This window comes from Cavia porcellus, unplaced genomic scaffold (assembly GCF_034190915.1).
Source record: "Cavia porcellus strain 051 isolate PalLab524CR breed Dunkin Hartley unplaced genomic scaffold, mCavPor4.1 scaffold_18, whole genome shotgun sequence".
Classification (NCBI taxonomy): domain Eukaryota; kingdom Metazoa; phylum Chordata; class Mammalia; order Rodentia; family Caviidae; genus Cavia; species Cavia porcellus.
The window spans coordinates 71,990,421-72,006,696 of NW_026947501.1; the positions used below are offsets into that span (position 1 = coordinate 71,990,421).

At 61.5% G+C, this 16,276-nt stretch overlaps 2 protein-coding genes across 15 annotated transcripts in view; both read right to left on the minus strand.

Annotated features, from left to right (window-relative positions):
* Window positions 1–694: 694 nt before the first annotated feature.
* Window positions 695–10,103, minus strand: Hgfac (HGF activator). Of its 7 annotated transcripts, none has more exons than XR_001202314.3 (14): window positions 8,705–10,103; window positions 8,197–8,389; window positions 7,933–8,029; window positions 7,761–7,840; window positions 7,020–7,376; window positions 6,798–6,908; window positions 6,537–6,711; window positions 6,358–6,443; window positions 5,821–6,076; window positions 5,115–5,254; window positions 4,899–5,039; window positions 4,671–4,819; window positions 2,437–2,571; window positions 698–2,202 (listed from the first exon to the last, which is right to left on the minus strand). XR_001202314.3 is itself a non-coding variant. In XM_013157705.3 (14 exons), exons 1-14 carry the CDS (start codon window positions 8,819–8,821, stop codon window positions 3,873–3,875), a joined length of 1,983 nt encoding a protein of 660 aa, XP_013013159.1. In that variant the 5' UTR covers window positions 8,822–10,103; the 3' UTR covers window positions 3,809–3,872. The 7 variants fall into 7 exon arrangements, 6 of the variants coding, with proteins under 6 accessions (XP_013013163.1, XP_013013159.1, XP_063086341.1 ...); XM_013157705.3 differs by lacking the exons at window positions 698–2,202; window positions 2,437–2,571 and adding an exon at window positions 3,809–4,055 and having other exon boundaries at window positions 7,020–7,151; window positions 7,254–7,376; XM_013157709.3 differs by having other exon boundaries at window positions 695–2,571.
* Window positions 10,104–10,240: 137 nt separating this feature from the next.
* The window catches only part of Rgs12 (regulator of G protein signaling 12), a 75,188-nt gene continuing 69,152 nt past the window's right edge, over window positions 10,241–16,276 (minus strand). For 6 of the 8 annotated variants that reach the window (XM_063230263.1, XM_063230264.1, XM_063230265.1 and 3 more), the window contains 2 exons: window positions 14,817–15,344; window positions 10,241–10,635 (listed from right to left, as the gene is read on the minus strand). In XM_063230263.1, the coding sequence (XP_063086333.1) occupies window positions 10,433–10,635; window positions 14,817–15,344 (731 nt within the window). In that variant the 3' untranslated portion in view covers window positions 10,241–10,432. Of the gene's footprint in view, window positions 10,636–14,816; window positions 15,345–16,276 lie in introns of those variants that run through there. The other 2 variants (XM_063230267.1, XM_063230266.1) reach the window with 1 other exon arrangement.

The following is a 16,276-nucleotide window of genomic DNA, read 5'->3' on the forward strand; positions in this document are numbered from 1 at the left end:
ATCTGTGACAGGCCCTCTGCAGCCACCAGGCTGTGGATGGTGAGACAGCAGCCTTCGAGGACGCAGAGGTGGGCTGGCTCTGCTGCAACCCTGGATTGTCTCCTGCTCCCTCCAGTACCTCAGTTTCCCCAGGTGTTACAGCCAGGGCTCCTGGTTGTCAGTGGTAAACACTGTCCACGGAAGCAAGAGTGAGTTGCCTGGAAGGAGGCTGGGCCTCTTGAGGAACCAAGTGACAGCCAGAGAGTGGGGCCTGCTGGGACTGAGACAGGACAGGACTGGGCTCCAGATGCCACACTATGGCCTGGGTCACACATACACTGCCAGAGCCCACAGTATGGCGCTGCCACTTGGCACTGTGGCCAGGGCAGACGGCACTTCCACAGGACCCCGCAGCCACAGGACACCAGGCCAGTCCCTGCTCTGAGCCAGGGACTTCCACCAGACGGCACTGCCCTGTCATTGTCAGAGGGCTTTTCCCAGCTCCCTCCTCCAGCCTGAAGCTGCTGCCATGAGCTCCAAGTGAGTGAAAGCATGATGGTCTCATTTTCTAGTATTTGGTTTTCAAGACATAGTCTCACTAGGTAGTGCAGGTTGGCTTGGAATTCACAGCAATCCTCCTGCCCCAGCCTCCTGGGCACCATACCTGGCTTTTTCTTTTTTTTCTTCTTCTTCTTTTTTTTTTTTTTTTTTTTTTTTTTTTGGTGCCAGGGATTGAACTTGACCTCGTGTTTACCACGCAGGCACTTACACTGCTGAGCTAAACCCCTGCCCCCCACCCCTGGCTTTTTCAAAATGACCAGTTTTACACACCCAGGGGAGGACCAGAGCAGGTGGGCTGCTGGCTTGGCATCAGCAGGTGGCTCAGAAACATCCATGGCTGCCCATGGCCCATTCATACTCCCAGCATGCCCTTGGTTAGGACAGAAGTGATGGCTACCACTCGTGCATCCAGCCACCAAATCCCTGGGCCATCCCCATCCAAACTCTTCCCACCTGCCTCAGGGTGGGACAAGGAGTGACCTCGAGTTATGGAGGGAGCGTGAGTCAGGGTGCAGTCCCCACCTGACAGGACCAATGTCCTCAGCAGGGGCAGGGATGGCTGAGCTCGCCTCTCCACAGCACAGCAAAGAGGCTCCTGCAGGCGGCCAGAGACAACCGCACACCGTGGCCAGGACGCCCGGCCTCCCATCGCCTTGGAGATGTGACGGGAGCCTGCTGAGGGCATGGGTGCCAGTCCCTCGTGCTATATTGTGAGGAGGTGGCCTCGGCAGGAGGCCCTGAGCCCTTGGGGCATGGCTGCAAGGACAACAGGACCTCAACACCCTGAGATACTGTCTCTCCAAAGCATTGGAGACTGTACTCGGGGCCTCTGCAGTGACTACACGCCTAGAACGTTTCAGTTTTATTTTTAGACAAATTCTCATTAATTTACTCAATTGGCCAGGCTGGGCTAGAATTTGCCACCTTCCTGCCTCAGTCTCCTGCTTCTCTCACTTCCTGGCCATGTAGCCCCTCCTCCTACTTCTGTGACCATGAGCCCGAAGCAAACAGTCAACTGATCACGGGCCATGACACCTAAAACCAGGCACACAAATTCTCTTCTTCTCACCGTAGGCTGGTTTGTCTCAGGTCATGTGCAGGACTGAAAGCCACCCCAGTGACCAGCAAACCCAGACTAAGGCCACTGCCACAGGCAGATGTGTCCCTCAAGCATCATGGGCCAGGAATTCATAAGTTAATGTGTCTGGAGATGGGGCCTCTGGGAGGTAGTGGGGTTCAGGCGAGGTCATGGGGGGCCCAGGTTGGCACTAGTGGCTTTAGAAGGAGAGGAGAGGTCCATGTGGACAGCTGGCCCCATCTCCTGTGGGGCCTTGCCCCAGGTAATGATGTGGTACAAGAAGGTGCTGGCACTGGTGCATGGACCCCAGACCCAAAAGCTGAACAGATCTGTCAGCCATGACCTGTGGCTGGGACACAAGATTCAAGACCCTCAGTTGAGAGGAAAGGAGGGGTAATTCCAGTCACCGTTTCAGGGCTCAGTCCATGGTCAGTTGTTCCAAGGCAGGGCATCCCAGCGGAAGAGCTGGGCGGAGCAAGACGTTGATTCACAGGGGCCGGTGAGCAGAGCAGAACAGGCCAGACAGGTAAGGCTGGGTCCAAACGCAGATGCCAAGGCCGGGCCTCCACAAGCACCAAACACACCTGCGGGTGTGTGCCACCAGCCCCAAGGTGCATTTAATCCAGTCAGGTTGACAGACCATAATTAACGGCCGTAACCTCTACTTCTTATAAATTATCTGACTCCAGGTAACTTGTTATCATAACAGAAAATGAACTGAGATAACCATAAACAACATTATTCTAATAAACCTGAACAATTTCACAAGCTCATAAAAGTATAACTTCATATAAGCAGGTCAAAAAGAAATAAAGTACCTGACCATTTAAGTGGTGCCCAGATGAGTGCCAGCATGTTTCTGTGAGGTAGTCACGGGCCAGGTGACCCCTCGGGGAACTCAGCCAAACTACTCAAAAGCTGCTCTTGCTACGGCTTGCGGATGACCCAGGGAGCTGTGATGGCAGAAAGGACAGTCTGAGTGTGTCACAGGAGCCTTCACAACAGCCATCCAAACACAGGAAGAGGTTCTGAGCAATCTCAAAAGCACAGCACAAAATCCCAAACAAAACACAAATCAATCAAGAAAGACAAGAAAACAAAAAAGCACATATCCACCAGGAGCCCACAGGCTGGCCAGATGGCAGGGGCAACCAGGGAAGCATATTCAAAAAGGGGTGGGGACAAGGATGTGGGGACAGCCCAGACCCCGGCTTGGTCAGCAGCAGTGGTGCCTCCTGGCTTCAGGCGGGGGCAACACAGCCGCAGAGGTAGAAATTCAGTGTGCTGGGGGCAGGGGGGGGGAGGACATAATCCTCCAGGGGCCACCCAGGCTGCAACTCAGCGGGCTACAGTCAGGGTGTCTCAGAACCTAACAGTGGTCACCTGGCCCAGGGTGGCCTCTGTCCTGTACCCTGCCCACCCTTCCCTGAGGCCAGCTGCAGTCACTCCACAGGTCAGCAGGTGACACTGGGCACTGTGTTTGCGAGAAGGCAGCTGTCACACCCACCCACGCAAGCCAGCCCTGAGCCCTCCCACCCAGAAGGGACCAGGAGCACAGATGTCTGCCAGGGTCTGCATGCCTGGTAGAGTGGGGCTCAGAGAACCCTGGTGGGCCGGCAGCGGGTCACAGAGCAGGAGGAGCCCAGCACCTGGGCACAGGGAACACTGAGCCAGCACCTAGGTGGCTTCGTGGGAAACAGAGGGGTGAAGGCTGGGGGCAGGGGTGGGGGTTTCAAACACAGCTCAGAGCAGCCTGGGGTGGGGTGGGCCCCGGCAGGCAAGACTGGGAGGGGAGAGTGGAGGCTCTGTCCAGGGAAGGTCCTAAGCTCAGTGCCATCAGCCACCCCTCCCCGAGGTCCGCATGGCCACACCTCCACATAGCCCCATTCCCCAGCCCCTCAAAAGTCCCCACTGAGCCAAGCAGCCACCGTGATGCCACGTGACCCAGAGCAGTGCCCAGATGTCCCATCCTCTCCTGGGCTAATATTTTTCACATAACTAGGCCAGGGGGTCTGGACTGAGTCTGTTGTGCCCTGGAACAGCCCTGGGTGTGGACCTTGCCCTACCTGCCTGGGTGGCCTTGGAGGCGCCTGGTCCCCATCATCTGCCTATGCCCCGGGCCTTGGGGCTGGTCCCCATGTAATGGAGGCACCCAGGCCGTGGTGGCCTGGGAGGCAGGAGACAGCAGTGTGGCCGGGCCTTGGAACCATCTTTATTGTCCCCACAGCAGGCAAAGGTGAGAAGGGGTCCAGGGCTATGAGGGGGGCAAAGGCCGCTTGGCGGGCCGTATCCGGTCACTGATCCAGTTCACGTAGTTGGCCACACGGGTGTAGACTCCCGGCTTGTTGAGCCGCCCACAGCCGTCGCCCCAGCTGATGATGCCATATAGGTAGGCCACCCCGTTCCTCTCGCAGGCCAGGGGCCCACCTGAGTCCCCCTGGGGCAGAGACAGGGCTCAGGGCCGCCTGACCCCAACCTAGCTGTGCTCCCAGCCTCGCGGACAGGGGACTCTCAGGCTGATTTGTGGGCAGTGCAGGACAGTTCCACTGGCCTGCCAGTGTCCAGCACCTCTGACCCCCGCTCCGCCGATGGACCCCACCCAGCTCTCACCTCATGGTGGTAAGCACACCTCGGCTGGCCCTTCTCCAGCCACCAGTGTGGCCCACAGGGCCCACGTGGCCACGCTGCATCACAGCAGGGGCTGGGCCACCTCCTGCCTTGCCCTCTTACTGCCAAGAAGCCCCTGCCTCTCCCTGGCCACAGCACACATCCCCTCACATGGCCCACCCTGACTGTTTGAGTTACCCCTTCTGAGCTATGCTACCCTGGAAGACAGAGTCCACCTCTCCAGACTCAGTTTCCCACCTCTAAAGTGGGGGTGTGCAGCACCCCCCCCCCCGTTGTCCTGTGATAAGCAGGCCTAGGACTGACTCATCGATTGACAGACAGACTGACTGAGAGGAATCCAGGCCCAGGCCTCAGCCTCCCCTCTGGGTGCCTGTGCAGGCTGTGGGAGACACCCACACCCCCTGCAGGCAGGTCTGGCCCCCACCTGGCAGGCATCAGACTTGCAGTCGAAGTAGCCAGCGCAGAGCATGTTGGGGCTGATGTCGGCACCATACACCTCAGGGCTGCTGCACTTGTGGTCGGCCACGATGGGGACCAGTGCCTCCCGCAGGGAGCTGGCGTAGCCACTCACCTCTGGGGACAGGGCTCTGTTAGGCGCGGAGCTCATGGCAGCGGGTTCCACCCCACTGTGCCACAACCCAGCCCCACTCACGCTCGTCCATGTGGCCCCAGCCTGAGATCTGGCATTTGTGCCCTGCGGGGAAGGAGCTGCCAGGCTCAGGCAGGCAGATGGGCTGCACAAACTGGGAGCGCACGGCACAGCGGTCACCCTTCTTCTTCAGCCGGATCAGGACTGGGGCAGGGTCACAGGTCAGACGGGGCCACAGCAGCCAGCTGGATCCCGGCTGAGCCCATAGCCCCGACTCACCCAGGTCATGGTTCCCGGGGTTGAACACGGAGTAGAGAGGGTAGGGAATGTACTTCTCGATGGTGAAGGTCTGCGTCACATCTGTCGTGCTGTTGAAGAAGTGCTGGCCCAGCACCACGGAGACACTGTCCCTGGGGGGGCTGCACAATGGAGCTGGTGGGAGCACGGGGACCCAGCCCTCTCCTTGGGTCCTGAGCCAGCCTTCCCAGTACCAGCGTGCCCAGCCCTGAGCAGTGTCTCACTCCACAAGGCACAGAGCTGGCCCCTGGGCAGCTCCTCTGCCCCATGTGTGCCTCAGTTTCCCTCTGCAGGGCAGGACCTGAACACAGCAGGGACAGATGGGGAGCTGAGGATGGAGAATGGGGAGCAACTTCCAGGTGGTCCCTTGCTGGCCAGAGCCCCTCCCTAACCACAGCGCCAGCTGAGAGGAGTGGCTGTCCACTCACCCAGTTGGTCTGAGTCTCAGGGTTGTGGCTCTGGCTGGAGGTCGGGGGGCCTCAACCCCAAAGACCAGGGGCCTGCTGAGTGGGCTGTACCTCAGTCTCCTGGACTGCACAGTGATGGGTGGGGGCTCCCACACATGTTGTCACTGTGCACTGAGGCTCTGGCTGGGGCAGTGTCTCCCCAGACCACCTGCCTCAGAGTCCCAAGGGGTGGCCAAGGGGTGACAGGAAGCCCATGAGGTGGGGCTTGCCCCGCTGTTCACCTGTTGGCAAAGCAGTGGGCAGCAGACACCACCCAGCAGGTGTGGATGAGGCTGCCGGCACAGAAGCTGTCCCCGATGTAGATGGCAGCCAGCCAGGGGTGGGAGCCGGGCATCGAGGATGAGCCACCCACAATGCGTGGCCGCAGGAATGTCCTTTTCTTGTGCCTCCGGCCACAGGTCGGGCTCGGGGCCAGGGTGGCCGTGGGTATCACAGCCAGGATCTCAGGGGATGGCAGATGGACTCTGGTCAGGGATTCTGAGGGCAGAGGTTCCTGGGTCACTGCCTGGGTCCCCAGGATGAGCTCCATCTGGACCCTCCGTCCTCTCTCAGGCCTGGCCCCACGCCTGTATGTAGCTCACTTTGAGCCTCAGTTTCCCTTTCTGTAGGTGGGTGGGGAACGCTGCTACAAGGCTCAGGGAAGGCCAGAGTGGCCTATGTGGAGAGATGGGCTGAGAGCTGCAGAGGGCCCTGGGGTCCCTGGGGGGTGCCCAGCCTCGTCCTTCCCATCCCTGCCTGGCTGGGTCCCGGGCCCTCACCACAGGCTGCCAGGCGGCAGTACTCCCAGGAGAGTGCCTGGTCCTTCACCACGTAGCACCAAGGCCTCTCATCCTTGTCTGGGTTCCTGGAGGGACAAGGAGGGGATGTCAGCGCAGCCTCAGGGTGGCCTTTGCATGGACAGGGGAGTCTGGCCCCAGGCGAGCCCACGGCTGCTGACCGGCAGAAAGTGTGAGGGCCCAAACCCAGTAGGGCGGCGGCGTCCACTGAGTCCACATGCAGCTCCTGGTAGAGCAGGTCGGAGTTCCAGGCCAGGCAGCCCAGGCCCGAGGCTGCTGTGCTAGCCACTCCTCGGTAGTCGGTGCCATTCCCCACGAAGCAGCGCTGGGAGGGCACTGGGAGACAAAGCAGGCGCAAGCCTGACCGCCGGCCCACCCTCCATCGCACCACCGCGGCTGCGGGTCCTGTGTGTGGGACTCACCGATATTGCAGAGCCTCCCGGCGTAGCCCAGCGGGCAGGCACAGACACTGGTCCCAGTGGCCGTGATGAGGTGGCAAGTGCCCCCGTTCAGGCACAGGCTGTTCAGGCATGCTGGGGAGGCTCAGCAGCTAGGCCTGGGCCTCGGAGACCCTCTCTGACCCGCCAGGGGCCCAGGACACCCATCACTGCCCAGGCACCCCAGGCTGGCAAGGCACTGTGTACCTGTGTGATGGGCGTGTTCGCACTGCACCTGGCCCCCCACGCAGTGACACTGCTCCACGTGGCCCTGCTGCACACGGGCCCAGCGGTCGCCCGGCTCCAGGTACTCATGGCGGGTCTCGTCAAAGCACTTCTCTGGGAGTCGTGCAGTGAGCCCCATCCCTGGGCCCTGCCCCCATGCCCGCCCACACAGGGCAGCACCTCCCCGCCCAGCTGCTGTCCTCCTGTGCCCCTCACCGGTGCCACAGTCCCTGCCTGTGAAGGCGGGGGAGCAGGTACAGTGGTAGGAAGTGGAATCCTGGGCGCTGGAGCAGGTGCCACCATTGAGGCAGGGGCCGGAGGCACAGGGGTCTGGGACAGCTAGGGGCAGGAGTGGGGTGGTAGTCTTCAGGGTTCCCAGGGCCCTCCATGGGGACTTGCACCCCTGAGCCGCCTCCGTGTGTCCTGCGGCCCCACCCTGGCCTGTCCCAGAATGGCCTCTGTGGCCACAGGGCTGGGCCACCCCACCAGAGGGCACTGTGGCCCTGCTGACAGCTGTGGCCACCACAAGGCCACCACAAGGCCTGGAAAGGACAGGTCTCTTGGCTGCCAGCTGCAGGATGACTTGGCCCCGTCACTCCAGGTGGGACTCCCAGACCAGGCCAGCACTGTCTTCCCATGGTCTCACCTACTCAGTGCTCTGAGCCTGATGTCCCATCCTGCCCCTTCAAGCCTGGAGTTCAGGGTGCCCCAACCCGAACCCACCTGTTCCCTGCAGAGGCAGGGTGGTCTCCACACAGTAGCCCCAGGCCCTGTCCCGGTCATAGTTGTGAGTTGTCGCACACCTAGGGGCGATGTGGGGTGACAGGTGTCCTAGCCGTGGCCCCAGAGTGCCCCAGATGCTCTGTTCACCTGCTAGGGTGCCCACACAACTCACCACTTCCTGCGGGCACTGCCCTCCAAGGTGCAAGTGTGCAGCATGCGGCCGCCGTAGCGGAACGGGAACCTGCAGGGCTGCCCAGTCTCTGTGAGCACTGCCAAAGGAGGGCGCAGCAGGGTCTGGGGACTCACACTCCACAGGCACCCCTACCCCCCACTCTGCCCCACCAGGCTCCCTGCCCCCCACTGTGTAGCCCACCTCATCGCCACACTCCCCTGGCAGCCTACTGGGTGTACATGGCATGCCCGAACCCCTACCCACCTTGCCCCCTGAGGACGCTGCTGAAGGGAGTCACCCCATCTGGGTTGGGGTGCTCCCCACCTCGGGGTCCCTCTGCTTCTACCTCTGCCTCTACAGCACCCCTTGCTGGGGTCTTGGGTGTCGCTGAGGTCACAGGAATCAAGAGGGCTCCCAGGGTGGCTGTGGCATTAGGTGCCGGGGGCTCTGTGTAGTTCTAGGAGCCAAAGCGGTAGCAGAGGGACCCGCTCAGGAGGGGGCCCACAGACTTGGCCCTGAGTTCTGCACAGGGGTCCAGGAGCTGGAGGTCCCAAGGCCTCTGCGGGGCCCTGGCCTCCGCCTGAGGTGGCTCAGGGTGGCTGGACCCTGGGGCAGTTCTGGAGTGGGTGAAAGTGCATGGGAACCCATAGCTCCCAGCAGGGGCCAAGCCAGGTCAATCTTGTGCCCCTCTCCCCCATGTCACCGTGTTGGGGGCCCTGCCCCTGGCCCCCCAAGAGCCAACATGGGCAGCCTGCGTGGAGGTCAATCTCACCTTGGCAGCCTGGGGCCAGGTCTCCCAAGGAAGCAGAAGCAGAAGCAACAGGAGGGGCCAGAGAAGCCAGAGCCCTGGTGAGGGGTAGGGGCCAGGGACCTGGGCCCAGCACCCCATTGCTCCTCCGGCCAGTGTGGGCTCCCAGGACAGCAGGAACAGGAGGCAGGGCAGCCAGCGAAGAAGGGTCAAGGCCACACAAGGGACAATGATTAACCCAGCAGCCCTTGAGGCCCTGGAGGAGGCCCATGCCCCCACCTCCTCGCCACTGCCCACACACCCTGCCTGCCCAGGGCAGTGGTTCCATGCTGGCCTGGCCTGGATGCTGTCTCAGGCCTCTGCTGGGAGCGTTTCCCAGGCCAAGGTAAACAGCTGAGGCCCGGGTCCCTGCCTAGCACCATCCCTGTCTGGCCACAGGCCCAGCAGGTCGGTCCATGAATCTCTATTCCCACACACTTGGAGCTGGGACCTTGCCGCAAGCTGGGCATGGCGAGGGTGGCCGTGCACTGGCGCCACCCAGGATGGACCCTCTGTGGCCTGCCTGTCCCATCTTTCTTCGGGGTGTCCTGGCCATCTTCTCCCACCCCTCCTCACCTTTTGGCATCAACAGTTGGGGGACATGCCAGAGACTCGGCGGCAGAGCAAACCCCACTGTGCCTTGGGGCTGGGGCGCAGCTGTCTTGGAAATGCCCTGAGAATCCCAAGAGGCTGCAGGACCCCCATACTGAGTCCACAGCCCCATGGCACTGCAGGGGAGGACTCTGCCCCACTGTGGCAGGACATCAGCTCATCATGGAGTCACCCTGCGGGGTACCCAAACCCCCACCCTGGGCCTCCACTTTCCTCTGTGCAGACCCTCGGCAAGCACCTCAGCACAGTGGGTGCTGGAGGGCACCATGGGTGCTGGGGGCGCAACAGTGCTGGGGCTGTTGTGTGCTTGGTGAGAGTTCAGTGCACAATGGTCTGGGCTCCTGTCTGCCATCTTGGTGTCTCCCCTGCCCAGAGTGCAAGCATCTGGTGGCTTTGCTGGCCTCAGGACTGGCTGCTCAGTGCCAGGCCCACGTCTGGTGACTGGGCCAATGGTGCCCTCTGAAGGCTCCTGCCCACGGAGTCTTCCCTATTGTGCCCATCAGCCTCTGCCCAGGCCTGGCGCACATCCATAGGCCTTCTCTGCCACAAAGGTCTCCTCCAGCCAGGCTTGCCCAAGTCACCCTTGGGAATACCCTGAGAACCCAAGGTCAAGGGAAGGGAACCCCAATGAAGTCAAGGGAAGAGGGCAAGAGCACAGTGACCAGAAGGTTCCCACATGCCAGGGAGGTGGGCAGTGCCAGGGAGGGCCCCGGTGCCCAGCTGTGGATAGCTCTCGGCCTGCCCACCTGCACCAGGGTCCCACAGAGGAATAGCAGGCAGCCCATGCATGATGATGGCACAGGGGGAGACCAGGCAGGCTTGGCGGAGCCCTGGCCCTAGGCACCACAGCTGACCTCAGCCCTTCCTGGGGAGACCTCCCGTGTGTCACAGCTCTCAGCATGAGGCCCATTTAGGTGTCTGTGAAAACTTTATTGGGTGGCATCTGGGTACCAGAGGCAGTGTGGGGCTGGCAGGGGCCAAGGCCACCACTTGTCCTCTCTGTGTCCCCTGAAGGCCCCAGGGGCACACTCCACACACTGATGCACAGATGAGCCCACCAGGGTGCAGGCCAAGGTGCAGGCCAGGCCAGGGAAGGCAGTTTCAGACGAACGTGGCATGGTGGGTGCTCAGCTTGGCCTTGGGCTCCCCAGGGCTGGGGCTCTGGCCAGGGCAGTCTGATGCTGGGGGCCTCATTGGCCTTGCCCTCCTGGGGCCTGGCCATACCCTGGGCGCCATGCCAGCAGCAAGGTCCACGTCGAAGATCCTGTTGACTGGGAGGCCTTGGCTGCCACGGGCCCTGCCTCCTATCACAGGGAGGAGAAAGGCTGTCACCTGCTGGCCCAGCCCTGATGTCCAGCACTCAGCTCTGGAACCCCGACTGTATCCGAGGTTCCCAGGCCCCAGGCCGCAGACACTTGGCCAGAGAAGCCATGCACTGGCAGCTTCACACACACACACACACACACACACACACACACACACACACACACACACACAAGCTGTGCCTACAGGGCACCAGGTGGTGAGGCTGAGACCAACAGGGGTGAGGCTGTCCTGGCAAGGGGGCCAGGGGTCCCCATGCAGGCCTGGGCCACAGTCCCACACCTGTCTCAAGCCTCTCTAATCCCAGCACTTCCTGGTCTTGGGGATCTCTTGGCAAGGCCACTCTGCCCAGGGGCATCTGGGGTACCTGTGGCCAAGGGTTCAGAGCTGGGGTGCAGTGGTCACCATAGAGGGCTTTGGCTCAACATAGAGGGTGGAAGTGCTGCAGTAAAGCAGTCCCCAGGACCCCTTCTGCCCCACTTCCCCATTCAGCACCCCGCTGCAGCTAGGGACACATCTCACCCTCCTTGACCCCCAGTGTGACTCTAACTGCTCCTGGGAGCTGTCAGTGGCCCTACCCAGTGCTGCCCACTCTGCCCTCCCCCCACCTGGCTGCCTGGGGTTGTCTTGCCCTCATAGAGCCTGGGCACCCCCACACCTGCCTACTGCCCCGTGTCACCATCCCTCCTGTGCCGAACCCTTCCCTGGAGTGCCTAGTGGCCCACACTGCCCATCCTCTGCCCACCTCACCCAGCGGTCGTGTCTGGACCCCTGGAGGGAAGACCTGTCCAGCCAGGGCTGGTGGGGTGACCTGCATGATGGGGTGGGGCCCTGGAAGTCCCCTGCTGGGCCATCTGTGTCCCCTCTTGTGGAGTGAGGGTCAGGGACCATCAGTCTCCTTGGCGCCACAGGAGATGGGCTCAGCCCAGCAGGACCCACAGGAAACAGGTCCAGGAACAGGGATACGGTGTGTGGGGGGGTCCCATTCCACTTTTTGGCCTCAGTTTCCCTAGCTGTAACAGAGAGGCTTGCCAGGTACAGGGAAGACCCTGCTCCCCACACAGTCCTCAAGCTCCCAACTCATGCATCCCATGTCCCAGCCTCAAGCCTCCAGAACGGGCTTCCACGAGGCCTTGAGGAAGGGTGCAGATCCTGCTGAGGGGTGAGGCCTCCTCCACCACAGCTTCTAGACAGAAGCTCCTCCCAGCTGGACTAGTCACTGTTTGTTGACTAGTCATTCAACAAACATTTCCAGGGCCTCCTGGGATCTAGTCTTGTCCCTACCTGTCCTATGTGTCAGGGGCCTGGAGATGACCGGGGAGTGGAAGCAGGGCTCAACCAGCACCAAGTACAGGGTGGAGGCATGACTCAACATGCCAGCCCCAACCCTATGCCCCTGCTCCTGCCTGGCCCTCTATGGCAATTTCCGCTGGTCCTCCCACCCACCAAGCACCCGTCAGGCTCTGTACTGTCTCCCAGAAGATCTGTTTCAGGCCGGAACTGGGTCAGCACAGCCTCAGCTCACCTGCACACCCACACTCCCTCACAGTCAAGGCCCTGGGCTCATGGGGACCCTAGCAGGGCACAGCTGTCCTTGGGGTCCAGCCCTGCTGCCCATCCCCCTGCCCCGCCCTCACAGGGACATGGCCTCCTCCTGAACTCAGCCCTGTGCTCATCACGTGCATAGCCTGGCTCTGCCTTGTCCTCGGAGGAGACAGGAGAGCTGGACACTTGGAGCTAGCAAGCACTGGGGACGACTAGGAGCTGGGTATGCAGGCAGGGGTCCCACTACCCCGACTTCCTGGGTTCCCCTGCTGTCCAGTCCCTGGCTGCCCGGGTCCCCTGCTGGGTGTCCTGAGGTCACGGCGGCCTTCCTGCAGGGCCCGCTGAGGAAGGACAGGACTGGGTCAAAGGTCCTCGCACAGCCCATGGGGGTGCTATAACCCAGGATGGGCACCAGGGAGGCAGACGGCATACTGGCAGGCAGGGGGAGGGGCTGTGGCTGCCTGAAGGACTGGGGGCTGGGTGCAGGTCACACTGTGGGACACAGGAGGGAGAGGCAGGACTGAGGTCCATCTGCCCAGCTGCAGGACATACAGAGGCTTTTGCTTTTCCCTACAAGGTGACGCACATGGCACACGGCCCCCTAAGGCCCTGGGCTCCTGGGAAGGGCTCTGCTGGCTTTCATGGTGCAGCTCGGCCTCAGTGTGTCATTTGGTGGCCTCTGGTTGACAGGGAGACGTGCCAGTGCCCAGGCCTCTGGGGGACTCTTGTCCTCCAACCAGCCAGCTCTCTCATAAGTGGCCTGGCCCGAGGCCATGGCGAGGCTACCTGGGGACCTAGCCACACCTCCATGGCGTTTCTCTCCCAGGATGACAGGGCAGTGGAGGCCACCATGTCAGGGCAGCTGGCAGGGTGAGGGTCCACCTTTTAAACCCCAGGGTCAGTGCTTTAGGAGAATTGCTGCCACCAGGGGCACAGCAAGGGTGCTCACAGACAGACGGAAGATCAGATGGCCAGACAAACAGCCCGACAGCCCACATGGCTGGCACCTGCAGTAAGGGACCCTCCAGCACACAGGAGCCCCTCAAGAGCCAGATTCTCAAGCACTCCCTGGGGTGCCAAGAGGGAACTGAAAGAGGGGCCAGCGTCTCCGGTCACTTGTGCGTGGCTGTCCTGGGACACCGGGCACAGGCTGAGGAGTGACAGCAAAGCTTGCCCCTTGTACCCTACCTCCTTCAAAATGGAGCCCCAGGACCAAGGGCGGTACCACCTCCCCCTCAGCTGCCACGCTGGCTCCTGCCGATAGCCGCTTGGTCTGCTCACTCCCTGTAGCTGAGACAAGGCTCTGGGGGTGCCGAGGAAACTGGCAGTGGCCATAGGCTCTGCCACCTCTCATACCAGGGCCTCGGTACCTGGCCCAAGCCGTGTTCCGACTGCTCTGGGGGCTGGGACAGTGAGAGACAGGGACAGGATGTCCGCTCCCTCCCCGTCACCCAGCCGCCTCTGGCACACAGGTGAGGGTGTGAGAATGTGGCGTAAGAATGGCATGTGTTTCAAAGCCACTGTCCCAAGATAAACCCACCTACTGGCCTCACAGCATACACATACTACTTCCTCTAGGGTCCAGACAGTCAGCCGTGGTTTCCAAAGCAGAAACACATTTTTAGATGAAGAAGAAAAGAGTGTGCAGCGGCTCAGTGAGAGGTGAGAGTTTATTACTGCTGGGAGAACAGGCGAGGACACAGACGGAAGCCACTCGCGGCGTCCACATGGCACAGGCACAGCGGGGGGCCGGGCCTCAGAGCCGCTGCACGCTGCCAAGCGTCCGCTGTGCACAGCTACAGGGAACATGCATCGGGCATGGCCTCCCCGGCCTGCCAAGGCCCCACGAGACCCAGTCCTGGGGCGTCCTGGGCCACTTGACCCGGAGGTGGAGGGGACCTCTGCTGTCACTCCCCTCCATGTGCTCTGGGAAGCCTGTGCCAAGGGTGCAGCCCTGCAGCCACCAGTCAGCACTAGGGCCCCAGATGCTCCCACTTGCACGGGTGTGAAGGGCCTTACCCTCCAGCGGGGCTGCCAGGAGCGTGGCTGCCTGGACATGCCATCACCGCCACACCCTGAATGTCATGGCTGCACACACAACCCTAGGTATGCTAATGGCAGCGGGCACCATGGTGGTGGTGGTGTTTGCCACGTGCCCAGTATGTAGTGGGCACATGGGGACGGCCCTCCGCAGGCCGCAGGGGCTGAGCTTACTTGCTCAAGACAAATACTATGTTTTTGCCATCTTGAGACTAAAACACTAAAGATGCCAGCTATGCAGTTTTAAGAAGTAATAACCACACTTTCGGAAATTCTGGCCATACTCAGGGTGCCCCCAAAGCCCACCTCCCAGGTCCTGGGCAGCTCTGCAGGAGCCACTACCTGCAGGGTCTCTCTGCCTGGGGGAACCCCAGTTGCCACCCGAGCACCTTCTTCCAGGGAAGGCGCCGTGGCCAGTACTCACTGAAGAGGAGGCAGAGTCCCTGTAGGGCGTCATCAGTGGGAAGGTACAAGACAGGGCCAACTACCATGGCTGCTTCCTCCCTGAACACCGAGCACCACACTGAGGGCAGTGGGCAGGACAGGGCCAGGGATGCAGGTCAGAACTGGGAGGTACCTGGTCTCAGAGGTCCCGGTGCATCCTGGGGACTCGGGGGCGGCGGCAGCAACGTGCTGTTGGGGCTGCTGATGTCCCCCTCCCCCACCAGGGTCAGGTCAGCCCTGGACTCGTCCTCTGTCTGGATGCCCCCGTCTTCGACTTCCTGAGACTGCCTCCTCCTCCAGACCTGGGTAGGGCCCTCCTGCACCTTCTGCCCAAGTGGGCTGGCCCCACGAGGCCCAGAAGGGCTGTGCGCTGAGCCAGGGCTCTGGGCCGAGCCAGGGCTCTGGGCTGAGCTGGTGCTTTGGGTGGAGCCGGGGCTGGTGGCCGGGCTGTCGCTAGGAAGTGATGCCTTCTCCCTGCTGTGGCCTGTCGTTTCAGGTCTCTTACTAAAGCCTTTGCCCGCAGCTAGGGTGCAGAGGGGGAGTTTCGTGGAGCCAGGAGGTAGGCGGAGAAACTCAGGCAATACCAGATCTTCTTTCGTTAGCAGCCCACGCTGGTCATCTGCTCTGTTGCTCTGAGCTTTGGAAATGAGCTCAAAAAACTCTATAAAGAAAAGCCACAATGACCACAGTTTAGAGTCACAGCAGGCACTTGCCCCAGAAGCACCTGCCTGGGTGTCGCTGTGCTGAGTTACAGCTACAGACCACATGGCCCAGCCTGGCTTCGCAATCCCATCCTCCAGCCCCATCCTTAAACAACTGTCCTTATTCAGGAACCACTGGCTCCTCCCCGCCCTCAGCGCCACCCCTGCAATGTCCAGATCTGGAAGCCGGCAGCCCCCCGCCCACAGGTGATGTGTGTGTGGTACCCAGCAGATGCTGCTGGGCCTAGGAGTTCTGTGACCACGAGGTCCCTTCACACCTGAGTGCAGATGCCCTCTGAGGACCAGGTAGAAGGGATGGCCAGACAAGGGCACCAGAGCCACAGCCCTGACATCGGCCTGGGGTCACAGCCACCTGCCTGGTTGGTCCTAGGGCCTGGTGCAGCCCAGCTTCATCCCTGGCCCTGCAGCACAGCTCAAGCTACGGTAATCCACCTCGAGCCCTGCATTTGAGCACCAGTTCCCAAGCAGAGCTTCTCTACTATTTATGTTATGCTCTCTGACAAAGTTAAACCAGGAAGAGCCTGAAGCCCCCACTTCTAATCACCTGGGAAACACTTCTGGGCACAGTCTGGCCAGGGCTCCCTAAACCACAGGGTTCAGCCACAGGGAGCAACAGTAGCCCGTGCCGACTCCCTTCCTCCATTACAAGCTCTTGCAAGGAAAAGATCCCACAAAGGACTCCTCCTCCACTCAGTCTCTGGCACCCTGCAGCTCTCCTGGGGGCCCTGGGGCAGTGGTCAAACCTTTCTTGGCCCCCCATGGCCACCAATGACCAGCAGAGGTCAGCACACCCACAGCCCTGTCAGCCTGGGACCCCGCTTCCCTCTTCCTCTACCTGGTGGGGCCCCTGCAATGTGGTACCCTGACGCTG